An 18,738-nucleotide genomic window follows, 5' to 3' on the forward strand; every position below is an offset into this window, starting at 1 on the left:
TCTCTTTTTAAAAACCTCCAGGAATGGTGAATCCACCACCTCTCTGGGTAGGCCGTTCCAATGCCTGATAACCCTCTCTGTAAAGAATTTCTTCCTAACATCTAACCTAAACCTCCCCTGGCAGAGCTTGAGCCCATGTCCCCTTGTCCTATTGTTGGTTGCCTGGGAGAAGAGACCAACCCCCACCTGGCTATAACCTCCCTTCAGGTAGTTGAAGAGAGTGATGAGGTCGCCTCTAAGCCTTCTCTTCTCCAGACTGAACAACCCCAGCTCTCTCAGCCTCTCCTCATAGGAAGGGTTTGTACTTTCTCCTATTCTGGCAGAGAGGAGTCTACTGGGAAGCTCGACATCTCAAAGCAGAGCAAACAGTGCTGGTCTGTCACAGACATGTTTGTGATCTGTGAGCTTCAGCATTTATTTGCATCAAGTTATGATTTGTTTTGTGAATAACCTCACTGACATCAAGGTAACTATTTGCAGAGAGAGGTTCACTGTTTAATGTGAGCATGGTTGGCAGAGTCTGGCCTGTGGTACTTTGATGCCCTCAACAAAATACTCCTGTCGTCATGGGAGCTGACACGGTGTCACAAAAAATCACAGCTTGAATCTAGTTTCTCTCCTGACTGGGATGTGGGTGGTTGTTTCTGGAACAGATAAAAAGTTCTCCTGTTGTTTGAAATACAGATACTCAGGTACTGCAGAAAGATGCTCAAATTAGAACTGTTTTCACTGATTTTTTATATTAAGCCTTAGTCTATACCCTCTTCTCTCACTTTTGCTGAAAGCAGAGGACGTTGCATCATGAAGTGCTGTCCAAAACTCAGATGGGCAGTGAACAGGTGGTACATTGTTTGTCAGGCTATTTCAGAGCATGGAAACCATTTGTCCAGTTTTAGATTGCTATTGCTAGCAGTGTGTCTTTTAGTTGTGAGAAAGAGAGGAGGATATTTAAAACCTCTTAGGCAACTCCTGTTTGCCTTTCAGAGCATGCCAAGTGGGATTTAAGAAGGAATGCTTACAGATCACAGGCAGCTTCCCCTGAATCTATTTCATGGGATTCTCATTTATTTCCAATGTGAAACATTGGAAAGAGATTGCACAGCAATTCAATTCAGTGAGACATTCACGGATATACTCTGGAATGGGTATTTGGAGTTCAAGCACAGTGAGCAAGAGGGATGAAGAGGTGATTCTGATTTCTTTTATGTACTTCATTTATATAATTTCTCCACAGCCTGCTTTGATGTAGTGTGTCCAGGACTTCAGGAGCGTGGAGCTGGTGTGTGTTAAAGCTGGTCACCCCTCCAGTGTCTCTGGAGTCAGGGTAAATAAGGCAGAAGTCAGTGATGGGCCCTTAAACACAGAAGCTGCCCTACCAAAATATAGCACAATAAATTTGCCAGTGGAAGGGTGATATAGAGGTAAACAAGCTGATGGTAATGCCTAGTGGTAACACTGAGTTACCAAGATACCATTTAAACTTTCTGGAATAAGCTGAAAGATGTGATTTTTCCGGCTTCTTCTAATGAAGTATTACATCTGAGATTCCAAAGTGACTGGAGAATATAAGTGGTCAGTGATTTTGGAGAGGAATAGGCCAGGGAAGGGGCTCTTGTTGTGTAGGAGCACTTGGATATCCTCAGGAGAACAGAAAGATATTTGACCTCACAAACCTTCAGCTTTCTCTCTTCCCCAGTTCACCTGCTGCCACGTGTTGGCTGTACGGGGCTAGACATATATATCCACATGGGCTCAGGAACTCATGTGGCCACAGTCCGTTTATTCAGCTGCCAATTTGATGGCTGTGCCTGCAAAGAGGATGAAGCAAATAGGCAGCTGAGCTGCAGTCTTCCTGTGGTACACATTTCTGCATTTGCTCTAGATCTGGAAAGTGAGGACTTTTCTTGGTGAATTCCTGTTTAAGATTTCAGAATATGTCTTCATCCTATGTTGAGATGCAAACAAATGCTGTCATTTCTTCCATAGCATTTGGTCTTAATTAAGTTCATTAACATGTTTATCTAACCCCTTCACTTAGAAGTCTCTTAGTTGTACTGAACAGAAAAAAAATTCTCAGTTGCTGTTCTATTTCTAAAGCTCTTGTGGTTTGCCAATAAGATTTTGCAAGTAAGATTTGCAAAGTAAGGTTTACAAGTAAGATTTCACAACAAACAGCATCCATCCTGCTAAAACATTCAATGATTTTCTTTACTTGTTGTCTTTCAACTTTGCAACAGAATTATAGAATCTTAGAATGTTAAGAGTTGGAAGGGACCTTAAAGATCATCTAGTCTCAATGCCCCCTAGTCTACAACACCTCCCACTAGAAGAGGTTGCATAAGGCTTTTTCCAACTTGAACACTGCCAGGGTTGGGGCATCCACAATGAGCAATCTGTTCCACCCTCACAGTAAAGAATTTCTTCCTAATATCTAGCCTAAATTTGCCCTCTTTCAGTTTGTACCCATCTTGAAGCTGTAAATTTACAACTTTGGAATACAGGAGATTGCCATAATGACTAAGTACCTGTTGGGCAGAAATATTCCAGATACAGAAGTTGAATTAATTCAGTTCGATGGACGATAATGCTTCTGGCAATGATCAAGGAAGTAATTCAGTCCCCAGCAGAAATGTCTGTGTTTCAGTATATCTCAAGCACTAGTATAACAGTATTAGAGGTAGCTGTTGCTGTGCATATATTTTTTCCCCAAAGTCTTTCTGTAGATAAAAGAGATGAAGTAGAGAATGAGTAAAGAATTCTGGTTTTAAATAGCTTTCTTTCAAAACATAAGCCTATTTTAGTCTTGTGAATGTACTGCTTAAACTTTGGGAATGGTACCTTTGTCTAATTATTAGTGAAATAAGAGACACACAAAGTGTACTAGCAGGAAATGTGTGCATATTTTTTTATACAATAGGACATTATACCAATCTTGTAATTTTTCCTCTTTGATTGGTGTCAGTAAGACATTTGGCAGCTTAGGGTGGGGGGTTTGTGCATTTTTGTATGTGCTTGGTTGGATTTTTATTTTTTTTCCTTCACCTACAAGACTTGTTTTGGTAGGAAGAGATGACTTATTTTAAAAGAAGTGTCATCAAACTTAGCAAGTAAAATGTATTTTTACAGTGATCCCGTGGATCATATTGCCATTAGTCTTCAATACCAGTGCTAATGCTTGTTTTGGGGCTTAAAAAGATAGGTCTGTAATTATATGTGGTGAATGCAGCACTACAGATCCAAGACTATGTTTTACTTGTTCTGAAATAGTGAGGAGAGATGTCATGTGAGTTAAGATGTAATATATCAGAAACATTTTTCATTGTTCACTGCTTGGCTTAATTCAGCGGAGATTTTGGAAAGGTCAGGTATTTCCACCTGTGATCCTGCAGCTGGCACCCACTGTGCAGCATTCCAGAAAGAAAAGAAGTATATTGCCTGCCAGATGTAATACTGTGAAGACGAGGAGAAGCTTGGGCCTTATCTTAGAATAAATTTCAAATACTAGTGTTCTGAAAAGGATAAAAGAATCACTACAACTGTGCTTATTGCCAATCTTGAGATTGTATTATTGTGACAACCTTTCAGATGAGGATTTTTTTCCCTTTTTCTGAATGCAAAGATATATGGGTTTGAAAAACAGTAAAAAACCCTCTTCTTTTTTTCCTCATTAGATCCTTCAGATGATGAAGCTATTGAGAAAGCAAGTGATAACAAGACCGCAACACATCAAGATTCAGATTCCAAACCTGCTGTGAAAAAGAAAAGAAAGCAGGTTTGTAAATTTAGTGATTGTTTAGAGCACAAAGATAATAATGCATAGAGAAACAGAAACCTCCTGTTGTTCAATAAAGGGACAGTTCTCTTCACTCTTTATCTGACCTGTTCATGTAATAAGATTTTTTTTAATTATTTTACCTTGTTTAGGTGCAATCACATTCAAGTACATTTCAGTAATAACTTCACTCTTGTTTTGTGTGAGTTGAGGTTGCCAGGTAACAAAGTGTCTGTCTAGTGATAAAAACCTGGGTAGTTCTACCAAGTGTCCTACCCTATAATTTTTTCCTTTTCCCTGCACACACAAAGTCTAGAAAGCTATATTTATATGTTGTACAACTTACCTGCCCAAGTGTGTCCCCTGTGCAAGATTCAAGTGAAGAAGAATTCGGGTCCTACACGGATTGATGTTTTCTTACCCTTCCACTGCTAAAAGCTTCATTTAATCACAGTAGGAACTGTGTTGTTCAGCATTACATGGAGTATGCCAAAGAAGAGGCAGCATCGAGGAAAAAAATCATCCAGAGGTCAGATGACTTTAAGAAGTTTCTTGTTTGAAGGTAAATCTGTTCTGCCTTCCTGACGCCATATGGGAGAATCAACTGAGTGGCTGTCAGAGAGCTAAAATTGCATTGGAAGCTATCTCTCCTTGAGGTTATAGATATTAATTTTGACCTCTAGGTCAGTAGTAAATTCACTACGTAATGCCTAGGCAATTGCCCAAGTGAAAACCATTTGCAGGGGTGTTCTTTTTTTGTAACAGAGAAGTGTAAACAGCATGGTAGCAATTACAGTGCTTTTGGGTGTCTTTCCAAGGAGACCAAAGGTGAAGTGATCCAAATATCTGAACTAGTTCAACATTTTGATTAGGAAAGAGAACCAAGCAATACAGGAGAAAGCTCTATTGACTTTGTACGTGCTCTACCAGGGGATCAGATGCTGAGGACTTCAGCTTGGTGACAAGTCTTATGGAGCCAGTTTCATTAACATTATTTTCACTTAAGCATTTAGAAGTAAGTTAAGACACTTTGGGGAAGTTGCTTGACTCTTTTTATGAGAACATTAGAAAGGAGTAGCCAACACAAGGTACTTGCCAAGGTGTCCTGGGACTGCTCAGCTGTAGCAGAACACCTGCCACAGCTCTTTCTGTCATATAAAGAATATCAGTCTGCATTTTGGAATCGGGTAACTTGATGTTTAGACACGGAACTACAAGAGGGAAATGCTTTATGGCAGCTCAAAGTCATGGGTGTGTTACTGTCCTTTAGAGCAAAACACTTGCAAAATCAGAGGTATTTATGAAAAGCTAGTAGTTCTGTAGTTCTGGTGCGTATAAGAAACCCCATTTTACTCATCCATGCCTTATTCACAGGCTGGAAACTGTTCTACAGTGGACTTGGAACCTTAAAACCAGTCACGAGACAACCAAATAAGATTATGAACATTTATGTTCCTAGTCTGCAGGCTGTCCTCAGGCTTACAATGAAATGAATAATTTGTCTCCACTCTGAATGACACATTGATGTGTTTACTTTGTTTCAAGCTCCAAAAGTCAGAGTATAGGGCTGACTTAGAATGTAAACTTTCACACACGTGCAAGAATGTTTTCACTCTACATTTGAATTTACAGTAACTTTGGCAACATGTAAAGAAAAAAATATGTTAGAAACATAATACAGGAAATATTTTATGTTCTGTCTGGGATTAACAAACAAAGAATTTATGACATTTTAGTTCATAAATCAGTGGTCTCGGCAAAAATTTCCTGTTTTCTTCATTTTAAGAATTTCCATGTAAAAATAGCATAAAAACACAGAGCACAAGGGAGCCATGTCAAAAAGCAGTTGGTTGTCTGCTCTGTGTCTTGCATAAGAAAAGTATGCAAATGACCTTTTCTTAGGGGTGGCATGCAGAGAACTATTTCATGAGTAGGTAGGCAGTGAACATTTGGATAAGGGTCAGAAGTTCAGTCTAAATCAGATGCTAAAATAGTTTAAACTGCAGATCATCAAAGATGTGTAAGTTTACAGCCATTCACAACCATGAAGTTTATCTTTTTCTTATGGCATGATTTTTAACGTCTGAATAAAAAGGAGTTATTATTGCTGGGCTAATAATATACTGTGTCTAAATATATATATTCAGTGTAAAGGAGGTAATTTTGAATCTTAACATACTTCTCTAAGGAAGCAAGGCTTTGACTACAAGCCTGCTTTGTACTTGTGTTGTCTACTGTGTGCTTCTGTTGCTGTTGAAAGGGAGGGTTACATACTGCCTTCAAAAAAGAAGCCATGATATTTGGTGATACTTTCAAACATCTGAATGAAGGGTTAACAGTGAGAAAATTTTCTTCTAGAGAAAATTTTTCAGTTCTGTTGCAGGTTTCATTCTTTTCTCATGCAGATACCAGCTGGGAGTGTTTTACAGAGTTACGTAAAACAGATCACAATGTGTATGAAGGGACAAATGGGCCCAGAGTGAATGAGTGACATTTTTCAATATGCTGGAAGAGTGATAGCACTGCTAGGATAGGGAACCATCACACTTAGCCAGAGGACAGAGATTCAGGTTGGCTCCTTTCTGATTTTTTGGTTGATTGTTAGTATCCCCTGACTAAATCAATCCAAAGACTTGTTCTCTGCATAATATATGATGTTGAAAATAGAATTTATTATTAAAACACCTGGCAAGTGGTCTTTGAGTATCTATGGACAGCTGGGATGCGTAAGGGTAGAGGAAAGGGTAGCTCTGTTTCAGTCTCAATGTCTGGGAATGCTAACGGTAGGGATAGGAATGAAGAAACATATGATGGTGTTTTAAAAGCACTTGAATCGGAGTCAGGACAGATTTTTAGAATAGAAATAAACCCAAAATAAACCAAAAACGCTTATGTTAACCCTGGAACAAGTTTGTTAGTTGAAGTGAATTTCTTCTTGCAGTCATTCCCTTGATTTCTGGTGAAGATAACATCTGTTTATACCTGAGAAGATCACAGTGACAGATCTGTTGTTGGGGCAAGATATGGTCCCTATCTCACCTTCTCCTGGGTATTGATCCGGGCTGTGCTACATTCCAGCCCTGGTTGTAGAGTGTTTTGCTGGCTGTAGTTAGTCCCCAGCCAAATCTTCTCTAGTAGTTCTGAAGTTTCATTTCATTCCTCAACCAGTTGCAGGGTCATTCCTGTACAATACTGCAGCCTTTGCAAGTGCAATGAGTCTGGTTGCCTCATGGCGCAGAAAGCAGGAGCAAGCAATAGGACATTGTTTGTGTTGAGCATGGTGGTTACCTCTTTTTATAGCTAACTTAGGGGAGTTAGGAGAAAAAGGGTACAGTAGGCATAATATGAACAATTAGTCTTCAAAACGTGCTTCTGATAAGGATATGAGAGTGGGCTTGGAAAGGCACAAATGTGCTGGGTAGGGTCATGCAATACCAGTTGTTGTGAAGTGTCCTCCTGTTAAAGAGGGCCCAGAAAGGCCCAAATACTCTGGCCCTCTTGGCCTGCTTGAAGCGGCCCTTTAACAAGGGAACAAATGAACATCTTGTCTGGCTTTCAGATAGGCTCCCTATGCTGCTGATACTTTTCTTTCAGGCTTTCCCCAGGGAATAGCACTGGATTTGCTGTTCCTAAGCTTTTTAATGCTCCGTGTGATGAGTCTTCTCTACGTTTTCTCACAAGAACAGATTTTTCCAGCCAAATGCATCCTAATATCAGGGAGCTTTTTCCTGCAGCTCAGCCTGTTTTCCCATTACTCTTCATCAAGTCACTTGTTAAGCTTTGAAGCTCCTCTGTGTAGATTAATTTGCATTTCCATGAGGTGAAAGTCCCCAAGAAGGCAAAAGAGAATTGCTATGCTCAAAACAAGGAAAGCCTGTGCTTTACTTCCTCTATTTTGGACAATTTTTGGTGGATAAGGACAAATCCTATCCCTGGATCATGTGAACAGTGACTCTGGTACAAATGGACCAATTCAACCTGTTTACTCAGGCACAAAAGAGAGTTAGTGATAGCAGCATGTGTTGAACTGTTCTGAAATGCAGCATGTATTTTTCTTGTGTGCAGCTTTCCTGCCTGCTATGAGGAGACAAAGCAAGACCGGGATAGGACAAATTTGAAACACGTTTTCCTAAATTTTACATTACAAGTGTAAAAGGAAATCCAGAGCAAGATTGTTTCCAATTAATCTTGCCCAGTTCCATGCTGTCTTTTACCATCTGGATGTTCACCTTAGACCCAGCTATTTTAGAACACTACTGGCAAAGTTTAGAAAAACTACCACACACAATAATAGAGCTTAAAAATATAAAGTTTGTGATAGGTTTTGTTCGTGTTTTCCTCATGCTGTTTTTTTCCAAGTATCAAAACCTGCTTTTTACCACTTTATGGAATTACAACTATACCCTGAATATTTCAGCTTTCTGTTCTCTTACTCCCCTCTTGGTTACAACAGCGATCTCAATTCCAAAATTACTTCCTATACATGTAACTGTAAGAATTTGATCCCTTCTACAGGTGGAGAAGTTTGGTTTTATTTGTTTTCCCCTAACCCAACATTATGGTTTCTGTATCCCCTCTTACCTCCCTTTGGTGACTTTTTTTCTTACTTTTTTTTTTTTTTAAAATGTGCTTTGCAGCCTACAGAGTGTTTTCTAAGTCAGCCTGAAGAAAAACAAGAGACCACTGTAAAGGCAAAGAGGAGAAAGAAGGTATGAATGTCCTAGAGTGTGTTTGGGGACTGGACAGTGGGTGTATGTACTACAAGATTCATAATTGAGGCAACCTCATAATGGTGAAAAGTAATATTGTCATAATGTTGCATCTTCTTTTAGAGGAGAATAGAAATTCCTAATTTTTAGACCTCACTCAAAATACCTATTCCCAACCTAAACTTTGGCATTGTGTCTACACTCCACTCAAGGGTTGTCCATGCCTGCACCCCACTTGCAAGGGTTGGCACACCGGGAAAGTGTGACTGTGTCAAAGGAAGGTGAAATTTCAGTTGCTGTAGAATCTGACCCCATTCCAGCTGCTGTTACATCCTTTGAGCCAAAAGCTGCCCTTGTTCGCTCTTCTCTTCATAACATAAGTATATAAATAGATACTCTCTATTGTCCCTCTGGCCATACTCCATCCTTACCCATGACATCCAACACACTCTGCAGCCTAAATGGCGATTATATGGCACCAGGCAAGTTAATTGTCTTTTGGGACAGACTGTAAATAGTTGGCTCCCTCACAAGGCTGAGAGGTGGCCTTTTTATGTTATGTCAGGCCTCTTAATCATCTAGAGAATGGGAAGAGGGAAGAGTGGGATTTTGTTTTAAATGCGGCTCTGGCAGAAGTGACCGTGATATTTACTGCACTGCTGCTGGAGCAAGGGCATCCCATGGCAGAAGTTGGTGAACTGACCAAACAAAAAGACCCCATTCTCAGGCAAACAACAGACACTTAGTTACACCTTTGGTTTCAGTGGGGCCAGGCCACTAAGTTGACATAGACAGCCAGTCAAAAAATCCCATTAGGTTGATCTATGGGTTCCAAACAAAATACTCTCTCCAAAAATAAGGAAGATACTTTTAAGCATCTGGAATGAATTGGAAGAAAAATAATAAAACTATCTGCATAAGGAACATTTCCCCACAGCTCTTCTTGAAGAAAGAGAGTTTGCTCAGGTGTCCTTGCTCTTACTCTTACAGAATTTCTCATTAGTATTGGGCTTCTCACCTCCAGAGGGTCATAAGTTTCCTGAAGGAGGCAAATGGCCCAATGAATGATGTAATGGTCCTGTGGAACAGCATCTTACACTGAATTACCAAGTAAAATGAGCCTGATAGTTCTATCTTACTGCCTGCAAGAGGTTCACAAATGTGGGTCACTTGAGAGGCAGGTTGTGGGACAGGGGATGGAGAAAAGCCTTTGTGGTTGATAGGAGGAACAACAAAGAGGGCCTCCCGCAGAGGCTGTCTGTGCTGCAGATGGCCTCTGGTCATTCTTTGGGAAGACCGTTGTTGCATGGCAGAAAAATACAACAGTGATAAAGGAAGGTGAATCTTGGGAAGGAATGCTACAGATTCAAGCACTGCAGAAACCTGCTGAACTGCCAGACGTCCTCTGGAAAGTCTTCCAGGGACTGCAGGGGGCTTTGCACCAGGATAAAGGTGGACTGAGAGGAAGGCATAAGCACTTCATCTCCATTTGTCCCACTGTCAAAGGTTCACTTGGGGTCTTGCAAACACACAGGTGACTTTTAGCAGAGGTGAAAGCAGTGACCAAAGTCGCAGATGGCTGGAAGAGGCAGCTGCTTACTTTGCTTTTGCTGCTTCAGCTGCCCCCATATGGACCTTCCCTGTTCAACCTTCTGCCCCTTATGCTGCCGTTATGGGAGCATTTGGGGTGTATTGGGAAAGAAGGAGAGAGAGAGTGGTAGGGAATGGAAAAGAGGAGTGAGTGGGTGCTGAGATGGAATGAGGGAAAGAGGGATCACAGAAGGTCTGTCCCCTATGTTAAAGTTCCTGCCATAGCTCTCTTCAAAATTTCCATTGATCTTTGCTACCCCAGACCTTAGCCTGTCAAACTGAAGGCCCCCACCATGCCTCCAAAGCTGCCACAAATTTTTCCAGGTCCAGCACATCTCTGTAAAGTCTCACTTTGCCTCACAAATACATACCCTATTGCTCCATCCTAACCACACTCTTCTGCTCCTTTTCACTTTTGGGCTTATGCTGCCACATGTCATCACGATGGCAAGTTCAGTTTTGCTTACACAGCTGAGAAACCTTAAACTGTCCTTTCAAAAATTAATCACATCTCAGCAAGAACAAGAGAGGCTTCACATTTTTGTCATTCTCTCCAGGCTGCCTCTGTCCTTGAAACTTTGCTGTTTTCTTACATGCTGACTGATCATTCAGATAAAGGGAACCTTGGGCTATTCTACCTCCATGATCCATTTAACTATGGGAGAAGATACAGCAACACTTTCACTTCAGTGATAATTCAAGACCTGTTATTTGCTAACATTTCTAAGGTGTAAAACACAGTCATTATGAACTCATATCCAGGTTCTACAAATTATTAGCTTGATTTAAAAAAATTTCCAATTTGGAATAACAAAGTAACTAATGAACTCTTTCTGCTTGACTTCTGGGTTTTTTTATTAGCTTTTAAATCATTTTCATCAACCTGGCATGGTATTCTTTGAATAAAGCTAATAATTCCTTCCAAAACAGATAGTTAACTCTGTTTTAATCAAAATATGACCAAATCTTATATAGTCACCTGATTCCTGTTGTTACACTTTGAGAATAATAAAGTAAATAAATTATAAAAAGTATAATTCAAACTGATACTTAAATGTAGTAATGGCAAAACTCAAAAAAACAGCTTTCAATTATATTTTTGTTACACTGACATTTCAGGTGAGTTCACAAGACTTTTTGTGTACAGGCTCCCAGACCATCTCATCAAAGTATCTCAAGTATCTGAAGTCTGCATTCCCACTAAAGACAAAGGGAATCTTTTCCCATTATAAGGTGTTTTTCCACTTAAACTGTAATTAAACAAATACAACTGTATCAAGTTATGGAGGAACATTTATTTATGATGTTGTTAGTTAGCCAAAGAGCAGCAGAAAATGTAAAAATACCATACTTAACCCATTTTATTCGTCTTTTTAGAAGAAAATTTCTGATATTCTGCAAAAAACTACTTCAAAACCTGGTGTCCCTGCAGATCTACAAAATCTACTCAGTCAACATTTTGGTGAAAACCGTTCAGTGATTGAAATAGAGGAATTAAAACTCTCAGGTAACTTATCCTGTATTTAATATATAAATAATGGGTTTTTCATTATGCTGTTGAGTTCTTTTTGTGCAGAAGAAAAGAGATTTTTGGGACAGGTCTTGAGTTGTACTTTTTAATGTAAATATTTTCTTACACTATATATTAATTTGCTGTTTAAGTTGAGATGTCAGTTTCTTTGGAATGAATGTGAGGTTTCTTGGAGTTACACAAATGAAACATTGTTTAAATGTGTCCTTTTATTGTAAAGTATTAATTTCTGGAGCTCACTTTCTCGTAGAAATTATATGATTCCTAACAGTAGCTTCCAAGATGCTTAGAGAGTGGAACATTTTGTTTCTGAGATTATCTGTGTCAATCCAGATGCATAATAGGAGGGCTGACAGGAGTAAACCAAGAAATAATGGGACATCATTCTGACATGGTTATGAGATGTTTAACACAATGGTTTTTCAAGGAATGGCATGAATTGAAATGGTAATTTTGGTCCACATTAGAAGTGACCAAGTTTTAACCATGTAAGGACCCTCTTTGTCCCCTGTATTCTGCCTCCAGTTAGAAGCCAGTGATAGAAAAGGCAAAAAGCAGGACAGAGCAGGATTAGCTTTTGTCTGTTGGAGGTTGAATTAGAGATGATGGCAACACTGAACTTCTCTGCCTCTTACTCTGCAGATAGAGACACTGTCCAGTAGTTTTTGGCAGTGCTTATGAGGAGCAAACAGCCTGCTAACTAACCTGCATTCACCTTTTGTACTTCTTGAACTGTTAGAGACCTTTGCCAAATATAGAAACTGTCTAGACCAGCAGTACTTTTTCTCTTTTAATGCATAAGCCTGTCTTTCTAGATAAATATGCTCTTCCTTATCACCCATTTTTCTAGGTTTCTATTTCTGTGGGGCAGGTTCAGCTTTCTTGTTGAGTCAAGAAAACCTGGAGAAGTCCCATACAGATTGCTTTGAAAAGCTTGTGTTAAGTACTTTTGGTCCTACAAGGTTTTTAGAAAATAATAAATTGCTTTGATTTCTTTCTTATTAGAAGAGCCCTTTGGGCTAGTGAAGCGACCCATTTCCATTTGGATTGGATCTTGGGTTGGATGGAGATATTTTTTCTTAATTTTTATGCTGGGCCTTGGAAGCTTAGAATGCCAAGGAGTTTGTAAACTTGTACAGTTGTCAAGTTGTTCATGTCAAAGCACTAAGCAAATAACAAGCAACTATTTTGGAGTTGCGTGTTCCTGTTAACTGACAAACTGCAGAAGGCCAGGTTTGTAGTCAGCATGGGCTCTTGCTGCAGTCTGGAGCTATGTGTTTCTTTCCCCATTTCTGAAACTTTCATTTAAAATTGTTGTACGTACTCCAGTGTTGCTGGTGAGAAGTGAAGGGACTGAAGCTTTGTCCTTCAAAACCATCTCTTGAATTGTTCAGTCATTAATGAGACAATGTATTAAGAAAGGCAGCCCCTGTCTTTCCCCACCAGCATCAAGTACATCTTTTAAACGTGATTTTTAAAGTAAATCAACTGCTGATCCCTCAGTTGTACACATTCATTTCCTTTGGAGCTCAAGTCCCAGTAAATGTCAATCTCTGGATTTGATAGGGATCAATGCAAAATAAAAGTTTTTAGCAAAACAACACCCATTAAATGAAAGCTATAATAATGGAGAGTGGCTGTCCTCAAGAAAGTGCACAGACCGGACTTCAGCCAGATGTTAGCTACAAACCACATTTGTCACACTTTCTGTTCCAGTGAAAACCATGGATTGATGCTGTCAGCGTTTGCACGATGCACCATCCATGTGAACATGAATCACATCTTTAAGAAACCTTTCTAATTCAGTTCAAATATGTCAACAAACATCCATAGACAGACACCCTGATGTACTGTGCTTCATGATGACAAATATGTAGGTCCTTAAAGACAGAACTGTTAATATTCTGCAGGAGCATGTTGTTCCATCAGGCGAAGAACCCTTTACATCAATAGCAGGTTTTCAGACCATCAAATTTTAATCACCTTCTTAAGAACTTAGGCTGTCTATATAAACAGAAAAGACCTTCCAGAGAACCTGTTAGGATCTTGTTTTTCTTCACTGGCTTTATATGCAGTGAAGTTAAAAGGTCATGTCTGCCACAGAGTGCTTTTAAAAGACTTACTAGTTAACATAGTGACCAGGGAAGAGAAAGTCAGCAGGAAATGAAGGAAGACAAAGGCATTAAATTCAGTGTAGGTATTGCCATTAGGGTGAATATAGTTACGTAGATCACCACAATGTGAAAGGCCAGAAGGTATAACAAACTTACTGACAGGTAGATTATTGGTAGGTTCTTGCATTTACACAGTATGAATTGTCTGGGGGGACGTACAAGCGTATTTCATTGTAGGTGCATTGGAGGAACAGTCCAGCACTGTAAGCCTTTTGGCTAAGACTTTTGATTCATTGTGGCAAAGACATATAAAAAAATATTTTCAGGTATGTGATCACACCTGTGCAGCCCTGTATTCATGGTTTCATAGTGGGAGAAAAGAAAGGAATTGCAGTTGAGTTGAGAGATTTTACCTTCATGGATTTAGCCAAGATGAAATTTCAACAAGAAGTGTACATTAATTTTTGTTTCAGAAATGGTAATTTATTGATGATGGATTTTACACAGTTGGGTTTTAATCAATATAACTAGTGGTTATGCTGCAAACATATATTCTCCCTTTGCTGTTAAAATGCATCAACAAAAATATTTTTTCCTTTATGTTTTCAGATTCCTGTTTTTTGCCATCCAATGATCTCACGCACAGTTTTTCTTCATACCTGAAGGAAAGTGAGTTAAAATGTTGATCTGGGTGAGACAAAAGTTGTATGAAAAATATTATTAAGGCAATATTATGGCATTTTTTATCTGTAGCTCCAAATATTGTTTATTATGAAATATTAATCACTTTAAGTGGTTTTTCATATTTTCTTATAACAAGTCTTGTTTTTCTGTCTCTTTTTTACTCTATCTTTTTTTTTTTTTTTTATCAAAATGTTCTGGGGTTTCTCTTCATTGCTAGGGATTATTTATCAGTAATTTATTGTGGCTTCTTAAGTAGGTGTATGTATTGTCTGACAGTAAAAATACTGCAGCTGTCTGCTGACATGAACCAAGAGAATTTTTATTCTCTTTTATAGTTATATGGAACTTCTTGTCTGGTAAATGTTTCTTTTCAGTTGGTTTTCTCTAATACAAATTGCCATATGTGGCAAATGAAGACACATTTACCTGTCACCTTACAAACTATTGATTACTAAAGCTTACCTAATTTGTTCAGTTATGTGATATTTCTGTATTTTATTTATTTTGGGCACTTCTTCAGTTTCTCAGCTGTGACTAAATGTAGAAGTGTTGCCAAAGATCCAGACCTCATAGGAGTCAGCATGTGTGTTCTTGCTGCTGGCTACCGTTCATCATGTACTCCAGTAATTTAAAATTGTGGCATGTAGTACTTTCTCTGTGTGTTCAAGGGCTTTTTCATTGCAGTCTGTCCTAAGTGGGCAAAACTCCGTAGAAACCACAAGGAGAAGAAGTCAGTGGTGATGCTGGTTATCTGCAGTTCTGCCCTTCGCTCCTTGGAACTCATCAAGTATGTCGATAGCAAATGTTTTGTTGAGGTTGGCAGTCAGTCAGAGGTTTTGTCTTGGAACCACAGACATAAAGGCAAAACTGGGACACTGTCCTCTGCTAGCCAATAAATTCACTGACTCACACTGATGCAATATCCCTTCCTTCTTTAGACTCTGGGAGTGTGGTATTCAGTTTAGACTAAAGTAACACTCAGTACTTAGGTTGCCTGGAAATGTTAGTTTTGTTAAAAACCAAAAATAAAGTGTAACCAAGTTGAGGGAAATATGCAACATGTTATACTTGGGAACAGAGTAAATGCAAAAAGCATCAAGATCCACCATGACTTTGCATCAAAGGGAGTGAGGGCATGGCATTCCAGGGCCTCAAGTGCCAGTGTGGCCTGAGAGCCTCCAGGTCTGTATCAGTGTTCTCAGCTGGCTCTGGGTGGGAAAAATGCTGTGCAGCGGTGACAGTTTTCAGTGTTCCCTGTCCTCTTTTTTTTTTCTCTTTTCTTCTCTATCCTCCTCTTTCTCACTCCAGAAGTCTTAATGACTCTGATGAATTAATGTATACATCACAAATTTCATGGTTGTCTTCTGTGTCTTGACCACATTTCCTGTGATTACCTGTCAGTGCCAAATGAGTTGCAGAGCTGGGAAGTTTAACTCCATGACACAGACAGAAGCATAGATAAGGCAGATGTGCCAGTAGTGCTTAGCCCCTGCATGCAGAAAGTAGCATCTGAGGCTTAGGTGGTTTATATGTATACTTGTATATACAAACCTTTAGCTTTGCAAATTGAAAATTCAGTGCACTGAATAAAACATGCAGACAAAGCTGTCTTAAGCGGCATTCAGCAAATATTGAATATGTTGTCTCCTGCTTGATTAATACATTACATAGCATTGTTCCTGTGTGCCAAAGCAAAATGTCAGAAAAACATGTCAGGGTTTCCAACAAATGGCTTTTGGTTAACTAGAATTTGGGCAATCTCTGCAGTAAAGACTGTGGCTGCAGGAAGACTATAAAATGTAGATTGATCCATACACAGTTCCTTCCTTTTGTGCACACACACATTCGTACCTGTATCTCAGTAACTGAGTTATTTTTTAGTTAGGATTTGGTGATTAATCAGCTTTGAACTAAGTTAACTGTGAAAGCATAGGCCATAACTATCAAATATTATCTGAAAAGCTGTCTAAACAATATTGCCCCCTATTGATATCTTCTACTGTGTCTGTCCAGTTGTGGATCCTGTTGATAAGTAGCAAACAAGAATGTACGTAGTGTTCAGAGTACAAGCAGGGTTCACTGGGGGACTGTGTGTCTCAAGCATATTGAGAAATACCAGTTAGTTTTGCTTTCTTCATGTGTGGTCTTAATCCCAACCCTGATTCATGCATTTCATTGTTCATTTTTTTTATTGCTAGGTCAATGACAGCATTTAAAGGAGACTGCAGAGTCCTCAAGTTGTTCGCAAAGCACATAAAGGTAGGGAATTTTAACAGAGCAGATAAACAACTAAATAATGTCATACCATTTTCTTTTAAAATCATTTGGCTGTAGTGCTTTTCATATAGTGTTCATATAAAGTTCCTTCCTTTAGATAAAGCTTCCTTTGGTAACCCATTGCTGCAGTGTGAGGAATCCAGCCAAGCAGCATTTCCAGTAACTCTGGTGCAGCTCTTGGCAGAATGTAGAAGCTTTTGCATGTGCTATGTTTTAAAGATGTTCCACATCCCCATGAAGTGTTCATTCAAGTGCCTTTTGGCTGTTGAAATACAAGGCTGCACACAGAGGTCCATGGAAGCAAACTGTACCAGCACCCACATTTGGATTCTGGCAATTGGATGCCTGGATACCCCATATCCATACCTGTTAGAAAGCACAAGTAATGGGGATGTTGGAAGTAATAAGCGAACACTTGGCCTTAGATATGAATGTTGTCAAACCCACAAATGTCATTTGCTTTATTTCACCTTTTTCCAGTATCTTTATCTTGAAGGACTTCAGAGTTAATTCAAGTTTGTCAGTTTTCCAGAGAATTCGTTTAAATGCTGAAGGAATCTTACTGTTCTCACCTCCAAAAATAGTTGATGCAATAGCAGATTTTCAAAGTTGAAAATGATTGAACTTCTAGAGAAGTGTGATGCCCAGCTGGCTTGTTATATTTCTTTAACTTTCTTCCAGATCTGACAGTTTGAAAGACAAATAGGATTTGTTACTTGGTGATATTCTAGAAAGAGATACTATGAGATTTTGTATTTATTTCTAACTCTTTGAAAAGAAATTTTAAAACAACTGTGGGTTTACTCTGATTTTTTCTTTATCTTTTCAAATTAGATAAAGGAACAGATGAATATGTTGGAGAAAGGTGTGTTCCACATTGGGGTTGGAACTCCTGGGAGAGTAAAAGCGCTAGTGGAGCAAGGTAGGAGAACAAGGAGGGTTTTCTCCCTAGGTATCTTATATTTGGTCTTATGTGAAGTGAGTTGTTTTTGAAGTGCTTAAGTTGACATGCATCTGCTGATTTGGTTACTAAACTGTACAGTTCTGTTTCTCTACTTGTACTGTGTCAGTCAAAATAAGGTCAAGATTCTAGTGATTGGTTTTAGGATCACTCTAAGCTGGCATAAGTCAGTATTAGCAGAGAAAGGCAGAGTAATACTTCCTCACTCCTTCATGTGCCAGCCCAAGACACTGTTTGGCAGCTCACAGTGAACTGACCCCAATTAAAACAAAACCAGTGTGCACACAAAATCAGGTAATGAGCAGGCAGAGGTGGGGGACTTCCTCTTTTGATGGGAATACTGATTAATGCTGACTTGAAAGTGATTGCAAAACCACAGTGTAAGATTTAAAGCTCGAGGAAACCAAACACTGCAAGTGAATCAAAAAGAAATAATGGCAGAAGTCACTGTATCATATGTCACTGATCTTAGTGTAAACTTTTGTGAGGGATGAATGAAAGATCTACTTGCTGATTTGATCCTATTTCTGATTTAACTGTAATAAAATTAATTATTCTATATAAATCTCCTTTTCTCTTTCCAAATTTTGAGTACTTTTACCTACTCAATAAAGAGTTATATACAAAGAAAAACAAACAACAAAATGACAAGATGAGAAGGCAATTCTTTCCATTCCTTTTTCTAAATACTGTCTTGCTCTGACTGTGGTCTCTTAGTCAGGGACTGGCTGTGGATTGGGACTCTACTGCCCCTTCCACAAGAGTACAGGAGTAACATAGTTTTGTTGCTTCTTGTGTCATCCACCAACATTAAATCGTTAGTGCTCAGCATGTCAACACATTGCTGTGAGGGTGGTGAGGCACTGGAACAAGTTGCCCAGAGATGTTGTGGATGCCTCATCCCTGGAAGTGTTCAAGGCCAGGTTGGATGGGGCTTTGAGCAACCTGGTCTAGTGGAAGGTGTCCCTGCCCATGGTAGGAGGTTTGGAACTAGATGATCTTTAAGGTTCCTTCCAACCCAAACCATTCTGATTCTCTGTTAGATAGAGGCAACTTATGGCATGGACACAAGATGTGTCATCATATCCTAAGGTCTGGTT

At 39.2% G+C, this 18,738-nt stretch overlaps 1 protein-coding gene across 6 annotated transcripts in view; it reads left to right on the plus strand.

The window, feature by feature from the left end:
- The window catches only part of CMSS1 (cms1 ribosomal small subunit homolog), a 222,676-nt gene that overhangs the window by 198,553 nt on the left and 5,385 nt on the right, over positions 1-18,738 (plus strand). For all 6 annotated transcript variants that reach the window (XM_027653368.1, XM_027653369.1, XM_027653365.1 and 3 more), the window contains 7 exons: positions 3,672-3,772; positions 8,410-8,481; positions 11,449-11,578; positions 14,326-14,385; positions 15,085-15,187; positions 16,599-16,659; positions 17,512-17,599. In XM_027653368.1, coding sequence (XP_027509169.1) covers positions 3,672-3,772; positions 8,410-8,481; positions 11,449-11,578; positions 14,326-14,385; positions 15,085-15,187; positions 16,599-16,659; positions 17,512-17,599 — 615 coding nt within the window. The remainder of the gene's footprint in view (positions 1-3,671; positions 3,773-8,409; positions 8,482-11,448; positions 11,579-14,325; positions 14,386-15,084; positions 15,188-16,598; positions 16,660-17,511; positions 17,600-18,738) is intronic.

Source organism: Corapipo altera, unplaced genomic scaffold, assembly GCF_003945725.1.
Source record: "Corapipo altera isolate COAL_440 unplaced genomic scaffold, ASM394572v1 61, whole genome shotgun sequence".
Lineage (NCBI taxonomy): Eukaryota > Metazoa > Chordata > Aves > Passeriformes > Pipridae > Corapipo > Corapipo altera.